The 16,699-nt window shown below is 44.7% G+C and overlaps 2 protein-coding genes and 1 long non-coding RNA gene across 6 annotated transcripts in view; 2 read left to right on the top strand and 1 right to left on the bottom strand.

Annotated features, from left to right (window-relative positions):
• The first annotated feature begins 2,580 nt into the window (after window positions 1-2,580).
• PLA2G4E (phospholipase A2 group IVE) overlaps window positions 2,581-16,699 on the top strand; it is a 60,771-nt gene continuing 46,652 nt past the window's right edge. For all 4 annotated transcript variants that reach the window (XM_047737848.1, XM_047737846.1, XM_047737841.1 and 1 more), the window contains exon 1: window positions 2,581-2,731. Coding sequence is in view for 1 of the 4 variants with exons in the window: in XM_047737846.1 (XP_047593802.1) it covers window positions 2,711-2,731 (21 nt within the window). In the remaining 3 variants the exon portion in view is untranslated. The remainder of the gene's footprint in view (window positions 2,732-16,699) is intronic.
• Window positions 7,853-16,663, bottom strand: LOC125104916 (uncharacterized). Its single transcript, XR_007128760.1, has 3 exons — window positions 16,622-16,663; window positions 8,716-8,841; window positions 7,853-8,395 (listed from the first exon to the last, which is right to left on the bottom strand). It is a non-coding gene; the product is annotated as an uncharacterized LOC125104916 (long non-coding RNA).
• Window positions 13,601-15,174, top strand: LOC125104915 (leukocyte elastase inhibitor-like). Its single transcript, XM_047737853.1, has one exon. It carries the CDS (start codon window positions 13,643-13,645, stop codon window positions 14,777-14,779), a length of 1,137 nt encoding a protein of 378 aa, XP_047593809.1. The 5' UTR covers window positions 13,601-13,642; the 3' UTR covers window positions 14,780-15,174.

Here is a 16,699-nt window from a genome sequence, read left to right as displayed (position 1 = left end):
ATATCTATATTTTATCTTTAAAATTTCATTAAAATTTTAAAATTTCTAAATTTTAGGGTAAGATTAAGGAAATGAGAACAAGGGGCTTCTGGGTGGCTTGGTCAGTTGAGGGCCAACTCTTGGTTTGGGCTCCCATCGTGATCTCAGGGTCATCAGATCCAGCCTCACATTGGGCTCCAAGCTGGATGTGGACCCTGCTTAAGATTCTCTCTCTCTCCCTCTTCCCACCCTACCCTCTCTCTCAGAAAAAAAAAAAAAAAAAAAAAAAAAAGCAAGAGAGAAAGAAGAAAAAGAAAATGAGAATATGTAGGTACAGTTAGGTATTTAATTGACTTGTGTTCAATCATCACCAGCCATTACCTGATCTAATCCAGGTTTCCCCCAGCATTCTGAAAGTTCTCCTGTAGTCAGAAGTTCTTTTGGGTCACACAGATGGCTTTCTCTTAGACGTCGAGGAAGCTTGGCTTCCAATGTCCTTGTAGACCAGATATCTTCATCCACAGAACTTCTTTTTCTTCCAACCTCGAGCTTCTTCTCTTTGTGGCAAAATAAAAAGTAAAATATTATAGTCATATCTGGCCGCTGCCCATTTACTCTACAAATATATACATTTCCCCCAATCATTTGCTGGCATCGGCTTCTAATAAAGATTTCCAGAAACAAGCTCCCTCATAAATGGCCCTGCTTAGTAAACGGCCGAATGCCATGTTGACAAGAGATCCAGCGACTCTGCAGGTCACCTTCCAAATGCCTCCTTTGTGGAGCGTCCTGTGTGCATGTGTGTGCATGCATGTGTGTGTGTGCTTGCTTTTATCATTATTATTACTGTCATTCACGCTATGTTTTCCAAATAGCACAGCAGGAAACAAAAAAATCTCTTCCTCTACCCATCTCAGTTTCTCTGCCTGCTGTCCTGTGAATTAGAGGGACCAAAGACAGAAAGTCACCAACAGAAGTACATTAACATGTGTGTGGTCAGGGAACACGGGGACACTTGGTCTGGAGTAACTAATGGGGTGCTCAGTGTTTTGGATTACATAGCACCTTAGCAAAGGAGCAATACATTTTTATTTAAGATTTTTTGTTATTCATTTAAGAGAGAGAAAGAGCACAAGCAGAGGGAGCTGCAGGTAGAGGAAGAAACGGGGTCCCTGCTGAGCAAGGAGCCCAATGTAGGGCTCGATCCCAGGACCCTGGGATCATGACCCTAGCCAAAGGCAGACACTTAACGGACTGAGCCACCCAGACACCCGGAGCAATGCATTTCTAGAGAAGTGACAAGATAAAGGAAAAAGACCTTGAATTTCTAGGGTGGCTAGTTAGTCAAGTCTGTCAGGAGAGTTCCTCCGGTGCTTCTCTGGGGTGATGAGGTTCAGGTGTTGTCTCCGCTGATTAACCGCCATCCTTGCTGGCAGCCAGGGGAGGACAGACACATCAGTAAACGTTTGTCCCACTTTTAGGCAAAGAGGGGGAGGGCAGAGGGCTTTTCTCCTGCTTCTTTTCAGTTGCCTTCAGCTTAAAATAATCCTTCCACCAAGGGGCATATCTGGGGCAGGGAGAGGTGAGGCCAGACTGTGCCACTCTTCAGCTTTCTCCTACTCTTAGTCTTCTTACAGAAAAAGGCAAACAGGGGAAATGACGCTTTCTGCACAGGCCTCCGGTCCTTGAGATGTGGGTCCAGCCGCCGCTGGGTTTCTGATTCGCCGGCGGCTTAGGTCAGAGTCTCCGCTTGGAACACCACAGCCTCAGGAAGGACAGACTGGAAACAGGGGAGCTCACGGGGTGTCCCCAACTAGAGACGACGCCGGGTCATTCAGAGCCCACACGCTCAGAGACTAAAAGACGCACCTTCGAATGGACATTTTCAAACCCTGATCAACAGGACGCACCGAGTGTTTGGGTTTTGTCTTTAGGTTAGCGGTTACAGAGCTATGAGGCATTCTCTCTCAGCTGCCAGACACAGCATGTGTTAAACCAACGGAAGAGCTCAGATGAGAGACAGAGTGAATTTTTAAATTCTCTTCTGGCCTCGGGGCCCCCCTCCGTCGGCCTGAACACAATGCCAGGTATTTATTTCGGGGGCTCAGTGGAGCGATGTGGGGGTGTCAGCTAAGAGCCAGAGAGTGGCTTCTCCTCCCTCAGGAGCTAGGACAGCCTCAGTCACCTCACCTCCAGCCCTGTTCCACCCACTGACAGGCTGGGTTTCACAAGTTTAAAAATAGCTGCTGAGCCGTGAGCAGCCATCTCTGAGCCTGCATCCAGCTCGGAAAGGCAGGCCTCCCCCGGCCAAAAGCGTCATCCTAGCTCCCTGCTTTCCTTTCACACAACACACGAACATTCTCTCCACCAAAATAGGCCCAGATTGTTTGAATATTCACAGAGACGTGGGATTCCTTCAGCTCAGCCCTGACATCTTTCACCTCCTTAATAATTCATCAGGCTCATTTATCTTCTCGAGGAGTCCAATGGCATTGTTCCACATTTTTGCAAAACTCCCTTGACATTTCCCGAGGATGTCCAGACGCTTCAATGTGAACAACCAACCCCAGCTCCACACAGCCCGTCCTGAGGCCCAGAGAGGGGGACGCACCTGGAATGACCCTCTAGAGCCTATAAGCAGCTGAAGAAGACAGCAGGTCAGAAAGAAAGGTCGGTGAGTTAGAGCATCCACGGGACCCGGAAAGCTCCTTGTCACCCACCTCTGCTTCCCATGGCCCTCTGGGGTGCTCAGGTATGTCTGCATTCCTGGGGACAGGGCTCCTACCCCGTAAATTTTACCCCCACTTTGCTGACCCTGAACGAGGTCACCTGCATCGCTGGGGAGTTAAGAGGTTGAGGTTTTGTTCATTCCTTTCCTGCCCAGAGGAATCTCTTCACCCTCACCCCCCTCACCTGTCCTTTCCTGCCTCCTTGACCCGGTGACAGCTGTTCCTGAGGGCATTCTAAGTGTGGTCAGAGGGATTAGCATTTCTGTTTGTTGAGAAGGCTGAGGCTCAGAGGGCTCTGGTCCCCCAGCTAGTCCACGGGAGACCTGGGCAGGAGGACATTTCTATTGCTCTGATACTGAGGAGAGGGGGTGCGGAGGTCGTGGAGTGTGTGGCACGTGGCAGGCACTCAAACCGGGCAATAGTAGTGGCAGGGCGGGGTTGTAAATGTTGGGGGGAATGCGCTAAATCGGCCTCCCTCAGGAACCCCCTTCTCCATTGGTCAGTGAAGAGAAAACCTTGAATAAGTAAATGCCGTTGGTAATTTAGTGGGCTAAAAAAAATTGAACAGTGTCTTTAGGTAGTTATCAGTGGGTCCAGATCTGCCCACCAACTCCCAGTCTGCCTGCGTGTGTGAGCTTCTTGGAGGCACCCAGCAGTTGGAGAGGAGGCAATGTTCCTGTGTCCTTCTGGCAGCCACGGTCTCATCAATGGTGCCAGGCTGAGCTCTGGAGGGGAGAGCCTCTTCCTTCTGTGGGCCTGGGCCTTGCTCACAGGGAGCACTGGCCATGGTCCCTTGGCTTCCTATGGACCCCTCTGTCCCTGCCTCACCCTCTGTCTGGCTTCAGGGTTGGTGGGTGGACCCTGGGCCTTGACCATAGGGTCCCCTTGCCTGGCCCCCATGGGCCCCATTTCATAGCTGCAGTGGTTAACCAGCATCCATAACATAGGCAGTGAGGGCTACTGGGGCAGGGGGTGACGAAGCCTCCCAAGGACACCACTCTACCTCTTGACCAGGATGACTGCCCTACAGAATCACTAGGACCCCTGCCCAGTGACTTCTGTCAGAGTCACAAGTGAAGAGTGGCCAGGGGTCCATTCCAGGGCTTCCCTCAATCTCCCTGCCCCACACCCTTCCCACCCATCCTATAATCCTCCCCTGCCCTCCTCAGTGAGCAGGCTTTCTTCCCCTCTTCCTGACTCTATCTCCTTTCCAGAAGTCTCTGTGGTCTGATAGGTGACTCCTGCTCTTAATATGCTGCCGTGGGAGGAGACACACTCAGCTCTGGCCCTGACAGAGGTGTCAGCCCCTGCCTCCCCTGGTATCAGAAACCTCCTGACTCACACTTAGAGGCAGCCGGCCTTTAAAACATAATGGTTCAGTATTTGTAAGAGTGTTGTCCTCACTGGTGAGGTGCAGAGGGCATGGGCTGTGGAGTCACACTAGGGTTTGATACCTTTCTCTGTCCTTTGCCAGCCCTGTGACCTTAGACCAGCTTCTTAACCTCTTAAGACTTGAGTTTCTTCACCTAAGGGGAAAAAATTATGAGTAAATAGCGTGTGCTTAGCAGATGCTTGGAGCGTATGAGGTTGGAGCAATGTTGACCATTATTGATTTTATGATTCTTTCTTCCCTTATGCCTGTGTCATCCCCACGCTTGACGTGGTTCAGGAATGAGGCTGCATGGTTGAGAACTACACAACTACACAAAGACATTGTATTTAATCTTAATATTTTCATATGTGTGTGTGTGAACTACACAACTACACGAAGACATTGTATTTAATCTTAATATTTTCGTGTGTGTGTGTGTGTGTGTGTGTGTGTATAAAATCATTTCAGAAAACGTTTGGAAACATAAAGGAAAAATCCTTCACAATCCCTTAATACAGTAACTGTCCCTTTTCATCTTTTTTCTTCTTGGATAACTTTGACATAGTGGTGCTTATAATATTTATACCAGGGGAAAACCTAAAATTATAGTCATAAATATTTTCTAAGTCGGTCCTTAAATTTCACAGTTGTCACTTCAGTGGATAAATCCTATTCCATGGTGGGCCTTTACTCTAATTTATTAAGATTTACGGTGAAATTCTAGAGTTTTTATAGGTGCTTTGTTTTTGCAAACTTCGGTGGAATTCCTCAAACTGGTCAGTTGGTCATTCCCTAAGTCCTTCTGAAATATCTGAACAAGATAAGAAGAAACCCAGCTCTGCAAGGGTGGGGGGGTTAACGTTAGGGAGTGTATGTCTTGGGGGGGGTCACATATGACTGGGGAGGATGTATGTGCATTTGGTGATGGAGAAGTCCTTGATTACTTATATGACAAATTTAGAGGGAACCACAAGAAACCACCTCCAATCTTCAAACAGCTCCTTATCTGCCCTCTGTTTTGGTCCTGGAAAGACTACCACATGGACCGTGTCTTTGTCTTTCTAGAGCCCCCTTAGAGGCCAGCATCACTGAGAAGCATATTGTCATCCAGCAATACTTCAGCAAAAATCAGTTTATCAGATAAGCTGTAAATCAGTTTTCAGAGTCACCATTTCCTCCATTGCATTCTTGGGTAACTCTTCCTGTAGGTCGCCACTTATCTCTCATCTCAAGAAGACCAGGAACCACATGCAAAGCATTTATTCATTGGTTAAACAAATATTTATTGAGCTCCCACTGTGTTCCTAGTGTTGTTCTAGGAGTGGGAGATAGAGCACTGAGCAGGTCAGGCAAGATTCAGCTCTCTTCCAACTTATATTCTAATGGGGGGGGGAGACAGACAATAAGCAAATAGATAGCTATTTCTATGTCACAGGTAAAAGAACAAAATAGGTGATAATGAGGGAGAGCAGCAGGGGAGGAACATCAATAGCATGGTAACACTTGAACCAAGACCTGAACCATGAAAAGACTAATGGGAAAATGTTCCAAAGAGAGAGAAAATTATAAGTGCAAAGGCCCTGAGGCAGGTACAAGGTTGATCTGTTCTGAAAACAGAAAACCAGTATGTTTGGGGAGAAGAGAGCAGGGAAAGAGAGGAAGAAATCTGTGGTGGAAGATGAGGTCAGAGCCTTATGCTGGCTTGGATGCCACAGAGGTGGTTTCTGTGTTGTTCTGAAGCAGTGGGGGGCCCCCGGAGGATTTTCATTGGAGGGACAGCTTCATCTGATTTGTGTTTCTCACAGATCCTTTGGCTGATCTGTGGAGAATGGGCTGCCTGGCAGACAAGAGGGGAAACAGCCAGCCAAGTGAGGAGGTGTCTGCTGTAGTTCAGGACACAGCTGGGCCTCTACTGGAGTGGTCATGGTGGGCAGTAGATGTGGACAGATTCTGGATTTTTCTGGAGGTGGGACTTACAGGACTGACTGTTGCTTGGATGTGAAATAAGACATCAGTGATGCCTCCTCAGTTTTGCCTTAATAAGGGGAGGAGTGAGTGTCCGCACTCTGCTGGGGAGCACCCAAGTAGAAATAGGTCCAGGGTGGAGGGCACTGGAGGTGTCTATCTTGGACGTTTTTTTAAATTTGAGATGCCAGATATATACCCAAGTAGAGATAGCTGTCAGATGGGCAGTTGAAAATACAAGTCTGGGCCTCAGGAGCCAGAGACTTGCTCTGTAAACACCCCATACTATCATTGGATTGGGTTGTCAGTAAAAAGCACAAACTTTGTGCCACTCACTCATGTCTTGTCTGGCACGGACCTGGGATGTTGAGAGGTGGGCCACTGGCAGGCTGGCTGCTGGTAAGAGCACCCACTATCTGCAACATCAAGGCTGATGCCTCCTGGCGACTGCAGGGAACTGGCCAAATCAGGCCCCACCCTTGCTCCCCTACTCATGTCACACACCCTATGGCTCCATAGGGCTTGCTCACTCCCTCACTCACTCCCTCACTCGGTGCTGCCCACCTGGCATGAGGCAAGCTCCTTCCCACTTCTTCCAGATTCTGCTGCTTCCCCTCCTGGAAAGCCCTTCCATCCTCCTACTTTTCCTTCCAGGCCCGGCTCAAGGCTCAGTTCCCCAGTCTCTCCCCGCCTGCCCTCCACTTTGCTACTTGGTGGACTTCCATTCAGGACCTCCCCTATGGTTACACCTTTCCCCGTCAGGTGACTGAAGCCACTCCATGTCCTTTCCCCACCCTTCATATCTAACCCACCTTCCTCCCGCATAGGGTCTGTCCCGAAGACCCTCTCAAATCCCACCTCTTTCCATCTCTGCCTCTCACCCTGGCCCAATTCATCATTTCCCATCTGACCCACTGCAACTCATCTTCCTACCTCCAGCCTTGTCCCCTCCATTCCATGCATGGCAGCCAGTGACCTTGTTCACATCACTTCTCCGTTTCACATCTGTCAATGGCATCCAATCCCATAGGATAAAATACCAAATCCTTGCCAAGTCTTCAAGGCCTCATGTGATTTGGCCAACTGCCCACCTTCCCAGGCATTTCTCACTTCATCACTCCCTACTTACGATGCCCCGGACACACATGGTCATCCCCTAAATGCACCAGCTTCGACCACTGCTCGGCACCTTGTACATGCCGAACCTGTAGCCCATGTGGGGCTACCTCAGATCTTTCTTTACATTTAGCTTAAAGGCTGCTTCCTCCAAGAGCTCATCCCTGACTCCTCCCCCCGGGCGAAATCCGGTATCCTCTGCTAGGGTCTTTAATAGCACCCTGTGCTTTTCCTTGATCAGACAGGTCAGAATTTATTATTATATATTGCTTTTCACTTATTTGTACGTTGCCCAGCAACTGGATTTCACCGCTCCACAAGGGCAGGTGCCATGTCTGACTTGACACCCAGAACCTACAGTATAGCGTAGCATCTAGCACGAACAAGTGCTCACTGTCATTGCCTTCAGCGAACAAAGCTTTCCTTCACTTCTCTTCTTCAAACTGACTTTTAGGTTCTTTGCCTTTAGTTAGTCCTTCCCAATTTATTTGTCTCATATCAGAAACATTAAAAATAGCAATAGCTACCATATATTAAGATTTATTCTATCCTAGACTCTGTGTGCCCATCGTGTGTGTGTGTGTGTGTGTATCTTTACAATAATCCTGTGAAATAGATACTATTAATCCCATTTTATAGATTAGAAAAATGAGTCTCAGAGAGAGAAAGTAATCTCCTAGTGCTACCCAGCTAGTAAATGTCACAGACCAGGTGTTTATTCAGGCCTCATGGACTCCAAAACTCTTATTCTTCCCTCTACATTTGTCTGTGGGGGTGTTGTCTCCAGCTGGTCTGTGAAATTTTGTTGTTGTTGTGTTTTGTTGGTGGCCTCTTGGGTTTGTGGTGGTTGCTGTTTCTCTGTTTTGTTTTGTTTTTGGTATCTTCCATCTCTGCACTGGAAGTCCCCATAAGTACCTACCACTTATGTGTCACGTTATGATGGTGCGTCAGAGGACAGGTGAGAGCCATGCAGGACGGAAAAGGTTCTGTCAGAGTTGCCATGGGAGGCGCGTTTCAGGGCTGGGTCTAAGAAAGACAGGGCAGACGGCATCCGCAGAGTCTGACTTACGGGGGCCCAAAGGCCCAGTGTCTCGTAATATCTCGCCAATCAGGCCAGTCTGGCTCTGTCCCATCCTCTCCTCCCTGCCCAGTGAAATTCCCATCACGGGAGCTGCTTATGTGTTTGGCGACAAGGGTTGTTGGCCTGACCTTCAGAAGGCCTCTCCCGTAGACACTTCAAGCAGCAGAAGGGGTTAGTTAGCGAATGGTCCCAGGATCAAGGGTGTGTCTGGATGGGGAGTAATAGACTCTCAAAAGGGAAGCAGATGTTCCTGATTCTAGAACCATCTCCGGCATAGTAGAGGACTCTCTTCTGTGTTCCCAGGCAGGTACCCCTTGCATAATTCCAGCAATGGAAATTTCATACCTCCCCTGTGACCAAGTTCTTTCTTACCCTGAGGTCAAACCAACCCACCCACAGAGGCCCACTTCCACCGCCAGGTGTGACACAGCATTGGTCTAACCCTTTTCTGTACTTGACAGCCCTTTACGTACCCTGAGTTAGTTTCCGTGTTTGGCAGTGCCAAGACCCTGCTGTCCTGGGCTCTGCTTTGCATCCCAGTCAAGTTTTCAGTGAGCCTTGGGTTTGCTCCCTGCTTTGTCCCCTTGGGGATGTTCCAGCTGGGGGAAAGAGGAGGATCCAGATGGTGAACGACAGGCCAGCTGCTAGATAGGAGGAGGAGAGGGGGCCTCTGGGCACTTGAGGAAAAATCTGCCCCTGACCTTGTCCTTACTCAATGCTTCCTGCTGCTCTCAGAGAACAGGCCCAAGAGAATACGCCTGCATACTTTTTACAATTAACATATGTAAATATCCAGTATGGTGACAGCACAGAGTAAGCTTGAAATCCAGTAATTTTCCTTCCCTTGTCTCCTTATTTACTTAACATATAAGTTATTTAATACACAATCACTTTATCTATTTAACATATAATAATCCTACTTTTAAAATTATTTATTTATTTATTTGACTGGGGGGTAGCGGGGAGGGAGAGAGTAACAGAGGGAGAGGCAAGTTTCCTGCTGAGCAGGGAGCCTAATGCAGGACTCCATCCCAGGACCCTGGGATCATGACCAGAGCTGAAGATAGATGCTTAACTGACAGAGCCGGCCAGGCGCCCCAGTAATATTACTTTTTAAAAAAAATTGGTTTTCTGTCAAGAACATGTAAGATATGTTCAGGATAGGTACTAGAAAAATTTTTAAAGTTTAATAAAGAAAATAAACATTCCCAATAATCTCATCATCTAGAGATAACTTCTTGAACCCTTAAGACAGTTCCTTTCAGTTCTTTTTTCTAGGCACATAGATACTTAGAAATCAGTTTTATTTACATACGCATGCAATATTGAGCTCATATTGCAAAACTTTTCAGCAAATAGTAATCGTTTTCCTTTGCCATTAGAAAAAAAATATTTTAAAAAATAGTGACAATTATCATCTTACCATCTAAGTGTGATCATATCCGTCAATGTTTGATGCTGTATTACCTCAAAGCCTAGAAAACATGTCATTAATATCCAAATTACAATGATTCCTCTCTCCTATTTGCCGAGTTGGCAGAGATTTCAGTATTTCCCCAAGATTTCTCTCCAAGCAATTCAGAGAATTCCCAGGCTGTTGTCCTTGTCCGTGAGGTGGTTCCCGTATCACTTTTTTGCTGACTCTAGACTTCTCTACAGAGGTATCTCTGCTGACTTGCCCAGGCGAAGGAATGGACTTGCCTGCTCAGAATTAATGAGGAGAATCCCCTAGAAAAGTTATCAGGTTATCAACTAGCACTTGGGAATGATAAGGCTCTCTCAACGCCCCCAAACACAGAATCAGTCCCCACACCCCGCCATACACCCATGGCAGGAAGTTGATAAAAGAACTTTCAACATCATTCCCGAGGCTTAGATTCTAATAAGCTAAGCCCCAATACTGAATCCCAGACACCAGTCCAACCTTCTCTCCTCTCTAGGGGCGTTTCCTCCCTGGGACTCCCAGTGTCCTTCCCTGCCACTGACCTCAATTGGTCTCTTGAGGTCTCTTCAGTTCATTATAGACATGTCAGTAATTTGAATGCCAGTGGGAAGGGGTCAGGGTCCTAAACTCCTTTTTCCACCAGGTGGCTTCTCTGCTCCTACATAAATCTATGGATGCAACAGGATTCCTAAAAGAGAGTGTAACCCAGTTGCCCTCAGCAACACCTTAGATCCAAAAGCCATGGCTATATTATGACGGGAATGATTGCTATTTCTGTCTGTCAACAACTTCCAAACCATAACCCTTGTTAAGCTCACAAAAACATGTTAAACTAACAATGAACTGCCTCATGGACACAGACAACAGCCCAGAAATTCTCAGAATTGCTTGGAGAGAAATCTTGGGGAAATACTGAAATCTCTGCCAATTTGTCAAGGAGGAGAAAGGAATCATTATAATGTGGATTTTTTTTATTGGTTTCATTATATTTAACTCTGTAATTACTGTAACGAGTACAATGGACACAAAGAGGTTTGTAAAAACATTACAACTTACTATTGGGGAACATATACCTTAAATGCTGAATGCCAAGTTCAGCAAAGATTGTGAGGAGTTGATGCATTTGTACTGCGTTAAGCATATCATTTATGATCAGCTGGTCTATTAAAATGAAGGTCCTTACTGATTTATGTGATAATACATAGGGCTAGTCTTCCAATGACTCCTACCACTTCTACCTTCTAATACTTACCCAACTGTGATATTGGATGAAAATTTTTATTATCTTGGGATTTGGCTAAGGTTACAATAAATCTCAGTTTATCTTGGTGAATTGTAATTTGGATATTAATGACATGTTTTCTGGGCTTTGAGGTAATACAACATCAAAAATTAATGGGTATGACCACACTTAGATAATGAGATAATTGTCGCCATTTTTCAAAATCTTTTTTTTCTAATGGCAAAGAAAAACAATTACTATTTGCTGATAAATAGAAAAGTTTTACAATATGAGCTCAACATTGCATGTTAACCTAACAACCAACAACAAAAATGAAAGGCGGTTACCGGAATAATGCTACATCGAACATCTCTGAGGTTTTGTACAAGAGTTTCTGTATAATCAATTCCTAGAAATAGAATTGCTGGATATAAGTTCATGCAAATTTTAAATATTAATAAAGATTACCAAATCGCCCTCCAAAAAGTTTGTGCCGATTTACATTTTATCAACAAAGTCTCCTAGAGTCTCCCCCACACCCTGACCAATGTGCAGCCTTATCAACTTCTCATCCTTGCCAACCTGAGAGATGAAAAGTGACATCACTTTGTTGTTTCAATTTACATTCTTGTTATTCGTGATAATCTCTTACAGGCTTATTGCACATTCCAATGATCCCGACTTTGTCGAACGTTGGAATCACCAGGGAAGTTTTAAATATCCCAGGGTCCAGGTCACATGTCACACCAAGTACATCAGAATGTCCAGGAGCTGGGTATCAATACTGGTTTAATGATCTCGAGGTAACTCCAGCATTGACCATAGTTGGGGAGACGCTGACGTAGGCATAACTACCCGTGTGTATCTTTTGTCAATTTTTCTACCGAATTGTTTGCTTGTTAGTATTTATTTGAAAGAGCTTTTTGTTTACTGCGAAAATTAGCCCTTAGTCCTGCATTTGACGAATATTTTTGCATATGAGCCTTTTAGTACTGTCTGTGTTTGTCTTGACACAGAGAAGTTTATTGTGTCCAGAGTCAGAATTATCAATTTATTTTCTTCATTGCATCGCAGTTTTGGATCTCATTTCCTCAATAATGATGATAAAACAGTAACTAATTAGGTTTTATTTCATTTTGGAAAGAGTAAGGTATGGATCCAGTTTATTCTTTATCCATATGGCAAGATCGTTACTTTTTTCAGAAACTACTTAATTTTCCAACATAATATTAGCGCGCCTGGGTGGCTCTGTTGGTTAGGTGTTTGCCTTCGGCTCAGGTCGTGATCCCAGGGTCCTAGTATTTGCCCCTAGTATTTATCTCAAATAAATAAAAATCTTTAAAAAAACAAAAACAAAATCTCTTTTTCTGGGGCACCTGGGTGGTTCAGTTGTTAGGTGTCTGCCTTCAGCTCAGGTTGTGATCCTAGGGTCCTGGGATCGAGCCCCTCATCGGACTCCCTGCTCTGCGGGAAGCCTGCTTCTCCCTCTCCCACTCTCCCTGCTTGTTCCCTCTCTCGCTGTGTCTCTCTCTGTCGAATGAATAAATAAAATCTTTTTTTAAAAAAAGCACTTTTTTCCAACATAATATAAAAAAATCCATCTTTCCCCTATTAATCTGTAATGCCATCATTTTCACAGGTAAATTTCTTATTTATTTGCCCCCAGGTTTACCTACTATATATATTTTTAAAGATTTTTATTTATTTATTTGACAGCAGAGGTCACAAGTAGGCAGAGAGACAGGTAGAGGTGGGGAGGGAGATGCAGGCTCCCCACCGAGCAGGAAGCCCAATGCGGGCTTGATCTCAAGACCCTGAGATCATGACCTGAGCCGAAGGCAGAGGCTTTAACCCACTGAGCTACCCAGGCGCCCCTACCTACTATATTTTTATTGCTATTGTGTATGTGATCTCATTTTCTCTGGTGGTTATGATTTTTATAGGAAAATTTAAGATTTTTGCTTATTTTTTAATTAAAAAAAAAATTTTTTTTTCTCTCGTCTGAGTTTCCAAGAGTAGAATTACTTGGGCATCAATAGTTTTATAACTTCTGATAATTCCTACTGTATGCTGTTAAATATCGCTGGTCATTGGTTTGACTATGATAAAGAAGGACTGAGACAGGTATACTGATAGAGTCCCAAGAATATAGGTGGGAGGAAGTAAACGGTCTTGAAAAGATACTCACGATTACTAATAATCAGGGATATTCACATTAAAACCACAATGAGATACCATTTCATACCATTGGATTAGCAAAACTCAGAAAGTCTGCCAATACTCCTGGGTATACCTCAATGGGAGCCCTCTTCAATGGTCATGGGAGTATAAATTAGTAAAAATATTTTGGGGAATAATTGGCAATATCTAGTAAAATTGGTGGTAATGTACATTATAACCCAGCAATTTCTACTTCCAGGGGAATATATACACTAAAGAAACACAACACCTACAGGAAAATTCACAGTAGGGTTAGTGCTACTATGTACTTTATTGAATTTAGGGTTCATCATTCACTAAGGGAAAACATTGCCAATTAAAGTATAACACATCATTGGTTTTAATAAGTATCTCTTAATTCAGAGATTTTTAAATGTGAAAAAATGTAAGCCTTAGAATTGATGAAATATAGTAATTATAAAAACTTAGACACAGCCCCCTTCCGCAGCTATAAGGGCCTCGGACCGTACGCTTCTTTACCCGGAGCCTGTCCGAACACGGAGCCGCCTTCACCATGGAGCAGCTGAGCACAGCCAACACCCATTTCGCCGTGGACCTGTTCCGCGCTTTGAATAAGGACAATCCTACTGGGAATATCTTCATCTCTCCCTTCAGCATTTCATCAGCACTGGCCATGATCTTTCTGGGGACTCGAGGCAATACTGCAGCACAGGTGTCCAAGACTCTTCATTTTGATACGGTTGAAGAGATTCATTCAAAATTTCAGAGTCTGAATGCTGATATCAACAAATGTGGAGCTTCCTATATCCTGAAACTTGCTAATAGGTTATATGGAGAGAGGACATACAATTTCCTCCCTGAGTTCCTAGCTTCAACTCAGAAAATGTATGGTGCTGAATTGGCCAGTGTGGATTTTCAGCAAGCCTCTGAAGATTCGAGGAAGGTGATTAATGAGTGGGTCAAAGGGCAGACAGAAGGGAAGATTCCAGAACTGTTGGAAGCAGGTACAGTTGACAGCATGACTAAACTCGTGCTGGTGAACGCCATCTATTTCAAAGGCAGCTGGGAGGATGAGTTCCGGAAGGAAGACACTGCGGATACCCCATTCCGACTGAATAGGAAAGACAAAAAAACCGTGAAAATGATGTATCAGAAGAAGAAACTCCCATTTGGCTACATCCAGGACCTTAAGTGCCGTGTGCTGGAACTACCTTACCGGGGCAAAGAGCTCAGCATGATTATCCTGTTGCCTGATGACATTGAGGATGGGTCCACGGGTCTCAAGAAGCTTGAGGAACAGTTGACTCTGGAAAAACTGCATGAGTGGACCAAAGCTGAGAATCTGGATTGGGTTGAAGTCAACGTCCACTTGCCCAAGTTCAAACTGGAGGAGAGCTATGACCTCAACTCCCACCTAGCCCACCTGGGTATAGAGGATCTCTTTAGTCGCAAGGCTGATCTGTCTGGCATGTCAGGAACCAGGGATCTTTTCATATCAAAAGTTGTCCACAAGTCCTTTGTGGAGGTGAATGAAGAGGGCACAGAGGCGGCAGCCGCTACAGCAGGCATTGCCACCTTTGCCATGTTGGTGCACGAGGAGAACTTTGTTGCTGACCATCCATTCATTTTCTTCATTCGGCACAATCCCTCATCTCACATCCTGTTCTTGGGCAGACTTTCTTCCCCTTAGAGACTGGAAATACGAGGTCAAGCTTAGAGCTTTGTTAGCTGCACTTTTAATGGTGTCAAGTTTCACACATCTTTGCCAATACCACTACCATCCCTAAGCAGATCTTTAATTTCACTTGTAAGTTCAGCTCTTTCCTGTTTACATACTCCCGTGAACTTTGGCACAGATATCTATTTTCCTATTTTTTTTTATATTGACAAAGTCCAGTGATTGCTTTTGAATGCAAGTAAAAAAAAAATCAAGAAATGAGATGTGTTAGATTCTTGACAACATAGTAGTGTATGAAGTTGCTATGCTCTCCTGATAGCCAAAGGAAACATGGTAATTCTGTAATTTATTTTACGCACAGAATTTTGAAAGCCCATATCGAGAGATGCATATTGTAGAAAGGAGGCTTAAAAATGGATATTCAGTGGAAATATAGGGCCTCAATTAAGGGCCTGGTTTATAAAGATAAAATTGCCTTGGCCAATATTTCTGATCCCTTATTCTACAAGATTAGTGTTTTTGGTGGTTGTTCTTATTCTTTCAAACTGTTAAAGAGCCACCAGGCTATCCAGATGATAGCCTGCCTTCCCCTTTTCATTCTTCTTTATCCTATGTGATGTGGCATTGGTGTGGGATTACATGGAGTCAAAAAGTAGGTGTCTTATCATAAAAGATGCTAAGAAATGACAGAAAGAATAATATAGTGGGAAAGACTATTAAGCAAAGGGGGGTGCCAACATCTCACTTGTTAACTGTTTTCTTGCATGTTTTCTGATGAAGGTTCTTGACTTCAGTCATGTGATACTGGTATTTGTGGCAATGGGATGGCTTTATGAAGGCTGTGGGGGGAAGTAGGGGGCGGACTCTGATTGATATACATGTACTGCTTGGAATGAGGCTTGAAATGCTGCATTTTCTTGTTCCCACAAAACTAGTTGGCTGGTTAATAAATGTTCCTAAGATTCTATAAAAAAAAAAAAAAAAACTTAGACACAACTTAAATGGCCATCACACAAAAATGTGTAGATAAATTGTGGTCTGCTTTACAGCTATGAAAACGAATGAGACAGATCTATACTTAGCAACATAAGCAAATTCTATAAACGTGATATCTAGCAACCAAGTTTGCTATAGAATACATATTCATTATGTGATATTGCTTATATAAAGTTTAAAACACGTAATGGGATACAAAATGGAGCTCAGAAACACAGACATATTTAGAAAAAGAATGAAGAAATGCCTCGGAATGATGGCTAGAAATCTAGGATTGTGGTTATGCCCAGGAGAGAGGGGAAATGACCATTCGAGGGGCACACAAGGGGACTTAACTCTGTTACCACTGTTCTATTTTTTTACTCTGAGTAGTGGGCTTATGGATGTTAACTTTATTATTCTCTATACATTTCGTATGTCATAAAATTGCTCATACTTTTTTAAAAGGAGAAATTCAAATTAGAAGATAAGCCAGGGAATATGTGCTTTGCTGGGAGGCTCATTTATGTGGGCAGGAAAGCAGTTTCTCCCTCCCTCCTCCCATCCTCTCCCAGCTGGATGGTTTGGGATTAAAAGGTCATCCTGAAGGTCAAGTATTGAGCTCATTTGTGAATTCTTATCCCGACTTGCTTAGGATATGGTTTCCATTTCCTGTGGTCTTTCTGCCATCTGCTTCTTCCTATGCCTGATCTCTGGGCCTGCCCCATCCTGCCTGCCTTTCCCTTCAGTCCACTCAGCCTTACTCACTGGGAAGGGATGGCTGCCTCTTTCACTCCCAGCCCGAAGACAGAGTGAGCCTCCTCTACGCCTGCTCTAGGCAGGGACAGTAACCAATGCTCTCTCTCCACCCTAGTTTACCTGGTGTTGAAATGGAATAAGGACGGCAATGGTTGGTCCTCCTATGACTAGGAAAGGCTTTCCTTATGCAGGGATGTC

This window comes from Lutra lutra, chromosome 7 (assembly GCF_902655055.1).
Source record: "Lutra lutra chromosome 7, mLutLut1.2, whole genome shotgun sequence".
Taxonomy (NCBI): Eukaryota; Metazoa; Chordata; class Mammalia; order Carnivora; family Mustelidae; genus Lutra; species Lutra lutra.
The sequence above is the reverse complement of the archived record's forward strand: the minus strand, read 5'-3'. Positions and strand labels throughout refer to the sequence as shown.